Source organism: Manis javanica, chromosome 1 (genome assembly GCF_040802235.1).
Source record: "Manis javanica isolate MJ-LG chromosome 1, MJ_LKY, whole genome shotgun sequence".
Taxonomy (NCBI): domain Eukaryota; kingdom Metazoa; phylum Chordata; class Mammalia; order Pholidota; family Manidae; genus Manis; species Manis javanica.
In genome coordinates, this window is record NC_133156.1 from 196,853,863 (window position 1) to 196,867,272 (window position 13,410).

Below are 13,410 nucleotides of genomic sequence, written 5' to 3' on the forward strand. Positions count from 1 at the left end.
TTTCCATAGTAAGGATAGATTTTACCAGTTGTAAAAAACAAAGCAAAGACTCAAGGAGACCATCATTCTAATCTTACCCTGTGTCAGCATCATTCAGTTTCTATAGAAATGAGGAGGTGGCAGGGTTGTCAGACCTTCGTCTTTGATGTGAAATGATGTAAACCAGTCATAGTATATATCTTATGTATTTGCAGTCATGGCAGAATTCTTTTTTTTTTTCACTTGAAAGCTCTTGAGATGCATCTGTTGTGCCAAAATGTCAGATCTACCAAGAAGTAAGGAAGGAAGGATCCAATTTTGAAAAAAATACTGTATTTTTTCTTTCTGTATTTTAAAATTGTTAATGATTTGGTTGTTTTTTTTCCCAGATGTACACTATGTACCAGATGCTGTAGTTAAGAACAGGGACGGAGATTTTTTTTTTAAATACAAATCTCAGGGACTTTAAATTTTAGAGACAGACTAAACAATAAACAATACACGGTAATAATTACCATAATGCAAGATATATTGGTACACAGAAGGAATATTTTCTTAAGTCTGCTTGTAGTGTAAGGGAATGCCTCTCTCAGGAGGTAATATTTGATGTGAGAGCAAAGATATTGAGATAAACAACTTGTTAGGGACCATCACGTATGGTTGGAATGAAACATGCATTGGGGAGAATGGCAAGAGATTAGACTAGAGGGGTGGCAGGGATTGGGTCACAAAGGACTGGATTTGCCATATTAAAATAGAGTTTGGATTTCATCCTACAGATATTTGGGAGCTACTAATGCTAAGGACATTAAATGTGTAACAACAAAATCTATTGCTAGCCTTCAGCTCTAACTATATGAACAATTAAAATAAATCTTTGTTGATACTGAAAAACAAAATGTATTTTAGGACCAGAAACTATTTAGAAAACCAATCAGTTGAAAGTATTGCTTGAACACTTTCTAGAACATAATCTCTATTATGGAAAATCAGTTCATCTAGTAGTTGAATAGGTTAAAGTTCTAATATTTAGTATAATGTATAAATGGCATAAATGTTTTTTCACATTAAGGTCTGCTTTATCTATTATACTTGTGATTTGTAAGTAGAAATAATAAGTTTAAAGTTTGCTGATTTGATACTATAGTCCAAGAATTCAGTGGGCTCTGGGTTTTTCTTTTGAATAAAAAATTATGAAATTCTTAAGGGGAAGTAGCATTCAAAAACAGTAACACTAGCCACTATCCAAATATCTTACCTTACAGAATAAATTATAATTAAGACTTTTATATATAAATACATATATATGTAAGCCATAGGAATAACTTTGAATATGAAGAAAACTGTTCAAGACCAGTGCTTGGGTATTTTCATTATTGGTGGGATAAACCAGTCAGTTCCCTCCAGAATCTTTTTTAGTGGGTAACACAAGTCTCCTGAACCACTTCTGAGCATCAGCTAGAATTTTCAGAGATGTATGGCCCTGTATCCCCACTATGAGGCACTTGAGATTCCCACACAAAAGGAAAAATTTTGTAGTGTATGTTGTTTGGAGATTTCTCTTCCGAGACCATGTCTTGGAATTCACCCCTTTTCAGCAGAACTTAGGTTTTATATCTGCAAATAACCTGTGGCTATTCAGTATCCAAAAATATTTATTTTGGACTTTGGCCAGGTTCCATTAGTGCTTGAAAGTAACTGAGTGTCAAATGTGGTTGAAATTAAAATTTTGACCTTAATGTATGCCCTCACAAGCAATTCTAACATTAGTATTTGATTCCAAAAACCAGTTTTGAACTTGGTCAGCTTGAGGGCTACAATCTATTGTTTTCCTGTCAGTTTTCTGTAAAGCATCTTAAAAATTAGCATTTTGAAATACTAATTATTGTATTACATTTTGGGGAGATAAAACAATCTATAACTTCTAGTTGAGGCATTTCTTTTTCCAAGAATATGTGAAAATAACAAATGTAGCTTAACTTACAGAGGTAATTTATTTGCTGATATTTTTCAATTTTTTATTATTTTTTTGGTCATGGAAAAATATACATAACATAAAATTACCATTTTAACCAATATTTACAGTTCACTAGCACTAAGTACATTCACAGTGTCGTGCAACCATCATCACTATCCATCAACAGAACTTTCTTTTCTTCCAAAACTGAAATTCTATACCTACTGAATAGTAACTCCCCATCCCTTTTGCTCCCTGCCTTTAACAGCCACCATTCCACTTTCTGTCTCTATGAATTTGATTACTCTAGGACCTCACATAAGTGGAATCATATACTATCTGTCCTTTTGTAAATGGACAATTAGTATAATCTCCTTAAGATTCACTCAATTTATAAAATGTGTCATAATTTCCTTTTCAAGAGTAAATAATATTCCATTGTGCATATATACCACATTTTGTTTTTCCATTCATCCATTGATGGACACTTGGGTTGCTTCTATTTTTGGGCTACTGTGAATAATGCTGCTATGAACATGGGTACACAAATAGCACAAGTTCCTGCTTTCTATTCTTTTGGTATGTATTCAAAATGGGAACTGCTGTATCATATGGTAGTTCTGTTTGTAATTTTTTAGCAACTGCTACTGTTTTCCATAGTATCTGTACCACTTCATATTCCCACCAATACACAAGGGTTCCAGTTTCTCCACATCCTCTCCAACATTTATTATTTTCTGTTTTTTTTTTTTTTTTTGTAATAGCCATCTTTTAAGGAGACAATTTTAATTTCTCTGTATTTCCTTTATTGTGGCTTATTTTTAGTGTTACTTAGGTAGAACTATGATCTGTTTAGTGAATGGTGTTTTTATTATTGAAAGCCCTATAATGTATTCCTCGCTTTATTATTTTGAGTATCCTGTTTTAGGTATTCCTTCCTCTATTTTAGTATAATTTTTCTGTATAAGCCTGTCTTCTTTAAGAAGTGAAAGCACTGAGAGTACCAAGTGAATATGAGGAATTTGAGGAATAATGTATTAAGAACTTAAACTTTCTGCTGGAAGAAATTTAATTTTAGGGTTAATGCAATTCTCCTTCCTGCACCTTGCCACCCAAATAACTTTTCTGTACTTTTCCTGTATTCCAGTGTCCATATCATATTCTTGGAATAACATGGTATTTTGCAGGCTTAGGAAACCATTACTGTAATAGAGTTAGAAGTAACTTTAGTGCTCATAACCCTTTAAGAGCTTTATATACAGACAAAATAGAGTTTACTTTTTTTTTGATTATCATTAATCTACAATTACATGAAGAACATTATGCGTACTAGGGTCCCCCCTTCACCAAGTCCCCCCCACAAACCCCATTACAGTCACTGTCCATCAGTGTAGTAAGATGTTATAGAATCACTACTTGTCTTCTCTGTGTTGCACAACCCTCCCCATGTCCACCCCACATTATACATGCTAATCGTAATACCCCCTTTCTTTTTCCCCACCCTTATCCCTCCCTTCCCTCCCATCCTCCCCAGTCCCCTTCCCTGTGGTAACTGTTAGTCCATTCTTGGGTTCTGTGATTCTGCTGCTGTTTTGTTCCTTCAGTTTTTCTTTGTTCTTATACTTCACATATGAGTGAAATCATTTGGTACTTGTCTTTCTCCACCTGGCTTATTTCACTGAGCATAATACCCTCTAGCTCCATCCATGTTGTTGCGAATGGTAGGATCTGTTTTTTTCTTATGGCTGAATAATATTCCATTGTGTATATGTACCACATCTTCTTTATCCATTCATCTACTGATGGACATTTAGGTTGCTTCCATATCTTGGCTATTGTAAATAGTGCTGCAATAAACATAGGGGTGCATCAGTCATTTTCAAATTGGAGTGCTGCATTCTTAGTGTAAATTCCTAGAAGTGGAATTCCTGGGTCAAATGGTATTTCTATTTTGAGCATTTTGAGGAACGTCCATACTGCTTTCCACAATGGTTGAACTAATTTACATTCCCACCAGCAGTGTAGGAGGGTTCCCCTTTCTCCACAACCTCGCCAACATTTGTTGTTGTTTGTCTTTTGGATGGTAGCCATCCTTACTGGTGTGAGATGATATCTCATTGTGGTTTTAATTTGCATTTCTCTGATAACTAGCGATGTGGAGCATCTTTTCATGTGTCTGTTGGCCATCTGAATTTCTTCTTTGAAGAACTGTCTGTTCAGCTCCTCTACCCATTTTTTAATAGGATTATTTGCTTTTTGTTTGTTGAGGTGCGTGAGCTCTTTATATATTTTGGATGTCAACCCTTTATCGAATCTGTCATTTATGAATATATTCTCCCATACTGTAGTATGCCTTTTTGTTCTATTGATGGTGTCCTTTGCTGTACAGAAGCTTTTCAGCTTGAAATGAACAGCTTCACTTGTTCATTTTTGCTTTTGTTTCCCTTGTCCGGGGAGATATGTTCATGAAGAAGTTGCTCATGTGTATGTCCAAGAAATTTTTTGCCTAGGTTTATTTCTAAGAGTTTTATGGTTTCATGACTTACATTCAGGTCTTTGATCCATTTTGACTTTACTTTTGTGTATGGGGTTAGACAGTGATCCAGTATCATTCTCTTACACGTAGCTGTCCAGTTTTGCCAGCACCATCCGTTGAAGAGACTGTTTTTTCCCCATTGTATGTCCATGGCTCCTTTATCGTACATTAATTAACCATATATGTTTGGGTTAATGTCTGAAGACTGTTATGTTCCACTGGTCTGTGGCTCTGTTCTTGTGTCAGTACTAAATTGTCTTGATTACTATGGCTTTGTAGTAGAGCTTGAAGTTGGGGAGTGAGATTCCACCCCCCCTCACTTTATTCTTCCTTCTCAGGATTGCTTTGGCTATTCGGGGTCTTTGGTGTTACCATATGAATTTTTAAACTATTTGTTCCAGTTCGTTGAAGAATGCTGTTGGTAATTTGATAGGGATTGCATCAAATCTGTATATTGTTTTGGGCAGGATGGCCATTTTGATGATATTAACTCTTCCTAGCCAAGACCATGGGATGAGTTACCATTTGTTAGTGTCCTCTTTAATTTCTCTTAAGAGTATCTTGTAGTTTTCAGTGTATAGGTCTTTCACTTCCTTGATTAGGTTTATTCCTAGGTATTTTATTCTTTTTGATGCAGTTGTGAATGGAATTGTTTTCCTGATTTCTCTTTCTGTTAGTTCATTGTTAGTGTATAGGAAAGCCACAGATTTCTGTGTGTTAATTTTGTATCCTGCAACTTTGCTGAATTCTGATATTAGTTCTAGTAGTTTGGAGTGGAGTCCTTAGGTTTTCTTATGTACAGTATCATGTCATCTGCAAACAGTGACAGTTTGACTTATTCTGTACCAATCTGGATTCCTTGTATTTCTTTATTTTGTCTAATTGCCATGGCTAGGACCTCCAGTACTATGTTGAATAACTGTGGGGAGAGTGGTCATCCCTGCCTTGTTCCCAATCTTAGAGGAAAAGCTTTCAGCTTCTCGCTGTTAAGTATGATGTTGGCTGTGGGTTATCTATGGTCTTTATTATGTTGAGGTACTTGCCTTGTGTACCCATTTTGTTGAGAGTTTTTATGAAAGGATGTTGAATTTTGTTGAATGCTTTTTAGCATCTGTGGAGATGATCATGTGGTTTTTGTACTTCTTTTTTGTTTATGTGGTGGATGATGTTGATGTATTTTTGAATGTTGTAGCATCCTTGCATCCCTGAGGTGAATCCCACTTGATCATGGTATATGATCCTTTTGATGTATTTTTGAATTAGGTTTGCTAAATTTTGTTGAGTATTTTTGCCTCAGTGTTCATCAGGGATATTGGTCTGTAATTTTCTTTTTTGGTGGGGTCTTTGCCTGGTTTGGTATTAGGGTGATGCTGGTTTCATAGAATAAGTTTGGGAGTATTCACTACTCTTCTATTTTTTGAAAAACTTTAAGGAGAATGGGTATTATGTCTTCTTTGTATGTCTGATAACATTCAGCGGTAAATCCATCTGGCCTGGGATTCATGCGCTTGGGTAGTGTTTTGATTACCACTTCAATTTTATTGTTGGGAAATGGTCTGTTTAGATTTTCTGTTTCTTCCTTGGTCAGTCTTGGAAGGTTGTCCTTTTTTTTTTTCTAGGAAGTTGTCCATTTCTTCTAGGTTTTCCAGCTTGTTAGTATATATAGTTTCATAGTATTCTCTAATAATTCTTTGTAATTCTGTGGGGTCCGTCATGATTTTTCCTTACTCGTTTTTGATTCTGTTGATGTGTGTTGATTCTCTTTTTCTCTTAATAAGTCTGGCTAAGGGCTTTTGTATTTTGTTTATTTTGTCAAAGAACCAGCTCTTGGTTTCATTGATTTTTTCTATTTTTTTATTCTCAATTTTATTTATTTCTTTTCTGATCTTTATTATGTCCCTCCTTCTGCTGACTTTAGGCCTCATTTGTTCTTCTTTTTCCAGTTTCGATAGTTGTGATGTTAGACTATTCATTTGGGATTGTTCTTCCTTCTTCAGGTGTGCCTGGATCGCTATATACTTTCCTCTTAAGACTGCTTTTGCTGCATCCCACAGAAGTTGGGGCTTTGTGTTGTTATTGTCATTTGTTTCTATATATTCCTTGATCTCTATTTTGATTTGTTCATTGATCCATTGATTATTTAGAAGCATTTTGTTAAGCCTCCATGTGTTTCTGGGCCTTTTTGCTTTCTTTGTACAATTTAGTTCTAGTTTTATACCTCTGTGGTCTGAGAAGTTGGTTGGTAGAATTTCAATCGTTTTGAATTTACTGAGGCTCTTTTTGTGGCCTAGTATGTGGTCTATTCTGGAGAATGTTCCATGTGCACTTGAGAAGAATGTGTACCCTGTTGCTTTTGGATGTAGAGTTCTATAGATGTCTATTATGTCCATCTGTTCTAGGGTATTGTTCATTGACTCTGTGTCCTTACTTATTTTCTGTCCAGTGGATCTGTCCTTTGGAGTGAGTGGCATGTTGAAGTCTCCTAAAATGAATGCATTGCATTCTATTTCCTCCTTTAGTTCTGTTAGTATTTGTTTCACATATGCTGGTGCTCCTGTGTTGGTGCATATATTTATAATGGTTATATCCTCTTGTTCAACTGAGCCCTTTACAGTATGTAATGTCCTTCTTTATCTTGTTACTTTCTTTGTTTTGAAGTCTATTTTGTCTGATACTAGTACTGCAACACCTGCTTTTTCCTCTCTGTTGTTTGCATGAAATATCTTTTTCCATCCCTTGACTTTAAGTCTGTGTATGTCTTCGGGTTTGAGGTGAGTCTCTTGTAAGCAGCTTATAGATGAGTCTTGCTTTTTTATCCATTCTATTACTCTGTGTCTTTTAATTGGTGTATTCAGTCCATTTACATTTAGGGTGATTATTGAAAGATGTGTACTTATTGCCATTGCAGGCTTTAGATTCGTGGTTACCAAAGGTTCAAGGTTAGCTTCTTTAGTATGTTACTGTCTAACTTAGCTCGCTTATTGAGCTATTATAAACACTGTCTGGTGATGGTTTATTTCTCTCCCTTCCTATTCCTCCTCCTCCTCCATTCTTTCTATGTTGGTTGTTTTATTCTGTGCTCTTTTTGGTTTCCTTTGACTGCTTTTTTATTCTTTGCCTTTAGTTCGTATTTGGTTGTTCTGCTTTCTTTGCTGTGATTTTATTTTGTCTGGTGACATCTATTTTGTCTTAGGAGTGCTCCCATCTAGAGCAGTCCCTCTAAAATACCCTGTAGAGGTAGTTTGTGGGAAGCAAATTCTCTCAACTTTTGCTTGTCTGGGAGTTGTTTAATCCCTCCTTCATATTTAAATGATAATCGTGCTGGATACAGTATTCTTAATTCAAGGCCCTTCTTTTTCTTTGCATTAAATATACCATGCCATTCTCTTCTGGCCTGTAAGGTTTCTTTTGAGAAGTCTGATGATAGCCTCGTGGGTTTTCTTTTGTAGGTGACCTTTTCCCTCTCTCTAGCTGCCTTTAAAACTCTGTCCTTTTCGTTGATCTTTGCCATTTTAATTATTATGTGTCTTGGTGTTTTCCTCCTTGGGTTACTTCTGTTGGGAGTTCTGTGGGCTTGTGTGGTCTGAGTGACTATTTCCTCCCCCAGTTTGGGGAAGTTTTCACCAATTATTTCTTCAAATACACTTTCTATCCCTTTTTCTCTCTCTTCTTCTTGTGGTACCCCTATAATGAGAATATTGTTCCTTTTGGATTGGTCACACAGTTCTCTTAATACTGTTTAATTCCTGGAGATCCTTTTCTCTCTCTGTGTCAGTTTCTCTGTGTTCCTGTTCTCTGATTTCTAATCCATTAACAGCCTCTTGCACCTCATCCAGTCTGCTCTTAAGTCCTTCCAGAGATTGTTTCATTTCTGTAATCTCCTTCCAGACTTCATCCCTTAGCTCTTGCATATTTCTCTGACGATGTATCAGCATGGTTATGACCTTTATTTTGAATTTTTTTCAGGAAGATTGGTTAGGTCTATCTCCTCAGGGGTTGACTCTGTGATTTTGGTCTGGATCAAATTCTTCTGTCTTTTCATGGTGATAGAGGTATTTGTGGGGAGCTGATGCATGTGTCGAACGTACCTTCTTGCTAGTTGTAGCCTTCCTCTCCTGGGAGAACAGCAACCCCTAGCGGCTTGTGCTGGGCAGCTGCGCGCAGATGGTGTGTCTGTTTCTTGCCCAGCACTGTGGAAGAAGATCTGCCCAGTTGCTGTGGGCATGGCTACTGCCGCTCTGGCAGAGTCACGCCAGAGGGGGAACGGATGGGAGGCTGTTTATCACCATGAGTGGCCTCCGAGCTGCACTGCCACCGAGGGGGTTGGGGGCGCCTGGTGTTCCCCAGGATTCCCAGTTACTGAGCTGATTGTGCCGGGGTGCTTCCGTCCAGCCGTGAGGCCCCTGTCCCTTTAAGATTTTCAAAGGGCACTTGCTTTTCTTTTGTCCCAGGGGCACTGGCTGTGAGGACCCCCTCACAGGTCTTTCTGTCCCGGTTCCATAGGTTCTAGCACTCCATGCACTATGTGTCTGCTCTCTTGGTGCGGATGGCTAGGGCTGGGTATTTAGCAGTCCTGGGCTCCCTCTTCCTCCCCGCTCCGACTCCTCTCCTCCCACTTGGAGCTGGTGTGAGGGGCGCTTGGGTCCCACTGGGCTGCAGCTTGTATCTTACCCCCCTTGCGAGACGCTGGGTTCTCGCAGGTGTAGATGTAGCCTGGCTATTGTCCTGTATCTTCTGGTCTCTCTTTTAGGAATAGTTGTATTTGTTGTATTTTCAAAAATATATATGGTTTTGGGAGGAGATTTCCACTGCTCTACTCACACCACCATCTTGGCTCCCAAGCTTACTTTTAAATGAAAAAAATGTGCTGATGATTATTCAGTCTTCACCAGAGTCTTTATAGCTGAAAGTGAAACTACTTTTATGCCTTTTTTTAACACCAGACTTTTTTATGCTCTTGAGCTAGGCTTGTTTGTACAATAGCCACTGAACATGTAGCTATTTAAATTAAAATTATCCACATTTGAATAAAATTAAAATTCAATTTCTCAGAAATGTAGCACTAGCTACATTTTAAAACTCAGTAGCCACATGTAGCTAGTAATTACAGTATGTGACAACACTGGTATAAAACATGTGGTCTGATGATTTAACTTCAGAGCTTGAATCTTCTCTCATTCTCTTTTCCATCTTTTAATAGTCTTTCTTTTTTATATCCTTCAGGATCCTATAAACTTCATTCTGTATTCTTTAAGAAAACCTATTTATAAAGCATTTTCAGAATTCTTACAACATTTAAAACATTTACAGTTTGAATAAAGATGAAGTTTAGTAGAAATTGTGGGTATTTTTAGGGTAAAGGAAGAATTCTGATTTCTGTTGATAGTGTGTTAGAGGTTGAGCTCCTAAAGATAGTTTAAGTAAAGAAACAATGGCTCTGGGGCTTAGAAAAGGGAAGTTATATGTGTTTAGTTTAAACTGAAGTCAAAGATATGACAGTTGAATTGGAGGACCCTTCAATGATTCAGTCTTAACCATGCCATTTTATATACTCATTGGCTTAGAAACTATGCATAGGTTAACATTTTTGGAAGCATTAAATTTAAAAATTGGAGTATCATACCTAAAAAGTTAGTTCTATCAGAAATGTACTATCAGAAAGTCATTCTTAATTATTTTCATTAGGCCTGTCAAATATTATTTACTGGACAAAAAAAATTCTTGTTTTAAAAATCCATAATTTTCATCCCATTTGCTCCAAACTTCTGACTTTCTAGTCACAGCTGGGAAATGTACATTCCCAGTAACTCAATTTTAAGTATTATTATATCATCCTAATAATTGTAACCCATAGATATAGGACTTTTTGCACTGATGGGAGGGAATGTGATTGACTAAGCTGAATTGTATGGCAATAGAAACAGAATGTTATGATTTGATGTAATGTGTAGAGTATAAATCAGAACCTTGCTAAATTTCTTGATCAGAGAGCCAGTTTTTCTTTTTTGAATATATTGTCTTCACTAGTAGTTCAGAAATTGGCTCAGGAGATGCAGCTAAACTTGACAAGGCAATGCTGTCTTGTATGCACTTCTCATTTGGTAACTGCAGGAATACAGTTAACTAGCAGTTGGATTGCAGTGGAAGAGATGTGGGGAAAGAAAGGGATTATATTTGCATTGTAATATTTTTAATTTATGCAAAGCTTTCTAAAAGTTACAAAATAAAGAATGCTGCCTTTATTCTGCTTGATATATGTGTAACTTATATATGCATTCTTAAATTTTGCCCCTGGTAACTTTATGTAATGGTAGAAACAAATTAAACATTTGTTGTATTACCTTATAAATGTTGAACTGGGCCTCAGAAGTAGGTCTTTTATTAAGATTGATAAAATGAAGATGTGAGAATGAATTGTAAGCTTAAAATAAAAATTGCTTAAATTTTTTTTCCAAGAAGAAAGGATGTGTTGTTTGATGATAGCCAAAGACTGAGCATTTTGGCTGTATTCCGAATTCTGCCACTGACTCACTGTGTTTTTTGGCAGTAACCCACCCTCCCTGAAACAAGTTCTTGATTCTTTACTTCTGTTTGTAAAGTTAGCATAATAATAATACTGTATTGACCTCAGATAGGTTGTGTAATGGTTTCCCACTTTAGAACTTCCCAGCATAAAAATAGTATGGATTTTCAGTGCCTTGCTTTTTAAATAAATATTTCTGAATTCTTATCTTTTTATTAGGTAAGTATATTAGAGACCATTTAAATACAAAGTAAAACAAACCCTCATTTTACTGTTCAAAACATAGCCAGGCTTTCTGACCTGATGAATTTTAGTTAAAGCATATCAAGGACTTTACCTGTTAAATGTGAATGATGGTTTTATTCATTTCTTTTAGTGTCAGAAAAAAGAAGAATTTATCGAAAAAATTCAAGGCTTAAATTTTGACACAAAAGCAGCAGTTGCTGCACATATTCAAGAGGTAATATAACCTGCATACAATTTTTATGTACTTTTTATGAAGCCTGTGGTGTATTTGAATATGTCCCCAAATACTCAAAGAATAAGCATGAACACATGAAGGTCAAATACTGATGAACCCTGCTTTTAGGCATATTGTTTTCTTCTTGTCAGAAATAGTTTCTTAAATGAATTATCTTATATATGGCACAGTGCTTAACTACAGATATACTGTGGTAGGGACATAGGCACAAAGTGTTAATTTGATGAAGTATATGTCTTTGTTAGCGTAGAGTGAGTAGTGTAGTAAATGGAAGCAGCAGAAAGTGGATCACTTCCTGTAATTCAAAACTAAAGTGAGGTAAGGTTAGATAATAACCTTAGTATTAGGTTCTTCCAGTGATTTTCTTTTGAATGAGTATTCAGCATAATTTTTGTTGAAAATATTACTTGAATAATAAATTCCTTAGTGATTTGTAGTATCCATATAAAACTTAAATGTAGGACATACTGTGCAATGTCAAATAATTAAAGTTAAGATAATTTATTTGTTAAGATTGATTTTAAAAGCTGCCATTTCTGCTTCTATCTAGTGATAGGCTTTTAATCTTGCATGCTTAACAAGACTTTAGAACTAGAGCATATGAGATTTTCCATGTTAAGTAGAAAAAGAACTGAAAAGGGAGAGGAGCAAAATTTTAAATGGTGAAAATAAATGGTAATGTTTAAAAATATTATCTAAATGACTTTGTATTCCATCTATCATCTTTTCTCAAGTTAACATTCACAGAGCACAGCTTTCTTGTCTGTAATATTGTTGTCAACAGTAAGCATATTAGTACTCTATAAAATATAGTTTTATTGGTATTGGTTTATATATGTGTATGTATATATATACATACACATATATGTTGGTTTATGCTAGCTTTGTGGTTTGTATTTTATTTTGAATAAATGCTAAGTATTGCAAGTTATGAAATTTGCCACTATTCTTGAAAATGATATTCTTTCTGTTTATTATAAAAGTTAAAGGAAAATATTAGAATCATGGTGAGAAATGGAAAATAAGAAATAAGTATTTTACTTACATAGCTTTTCCGTTCTTAAAAATCTTTTTCATATTTTAATATATAAGTATGAATTTTATTATATAAATATGAATATTATATATCTCAACAAATATTGTACTAAAATGAAACCAGTTTTTAAGTATTAGCCATTTTTTAATTGTTTAATTGGTTTGCTTTCCTAAAGGTAACCCATAATCAGGAGAATGTGTTTGATCTTCAGTGGATGGAAGGGACTGATATGTCTCAGGAGGAAATAGAGCCACTCTTAAAAAATATGGCATTGCATCTTAAAAGACTTATAGATGAAAGAGATGAACATTCAGAGGTTTGTGGATTTCTTTCAGTATATTATGAAAGTTTGCTTTCCAAAAAAGGAAAAAAGTAGCTTCAGAGAGTTTTTAGAATTGATACTCTGTTGCTTAGGGACAGTAATAAAGTACTGTATATCTTTTTTTGTGCAACACAGGAACTAGAAAGGATGTATAAAATCCCCAAATTGCTAGTAAGCAGATTGCAATTAGGTTTTCTTTTCTCCTTCCTTTTAAATTGTTATTCTGATTTTCATCCTGTATGTTTTTTCAGTCAACTCCATAGCTCTGGCAGTAGTACAAAAATGTGAAACTGAAAATATTATTGATATAAGTGGAAAAATCATTGCCTTGAAGCATAAGAATCAACTTAAAGTTATCTTGGTTTTATTGCCACATTTTGAGTTTAGAAAAGTAAGTGTGAATGAAAGGAGCATAACAGGTGTTCTGAATAAAATGTCCCACAAAATATTTCAAATTTCTGTAGTCAGTATAATGAAGTGTGATTTCTTAAAAAAAAATTACTATACCCTCCTTTAAGAGAGTACTTTGCTTTTATTTTTCTTAGATGTATTTATTTATTTTGGTATCATTAATCT

The 13,410-nt window shown here is 35.3% G+C and overlaps 1 protein-coding gene across 1 annotated transcript in view; it reads left to right on the forward strand.

Moving 5' to 3' along the window:
• CCDC88A (coiled-coil domain containing 88A) overlaps window positions 1-13,410 on the forward strand; it is a 141,952-nt gene that overhangs the window by 37,557 nt on the left and 90,985 nt on the right. The window contains exons 6-7 of the mRNA XM_073213021.1: window positions 11,372-11,455; window positions 12,688-12,828. Coding sequence (XP_073069122.1) covers window positions 11,372-11,455; window positions 12,688-12,828 — 225 coding nt within the window. The remainder of the gene's footprint in view (window positions 1-11,371; window positions 11,456-12,687; window positions 12,829-13,410) is intronic.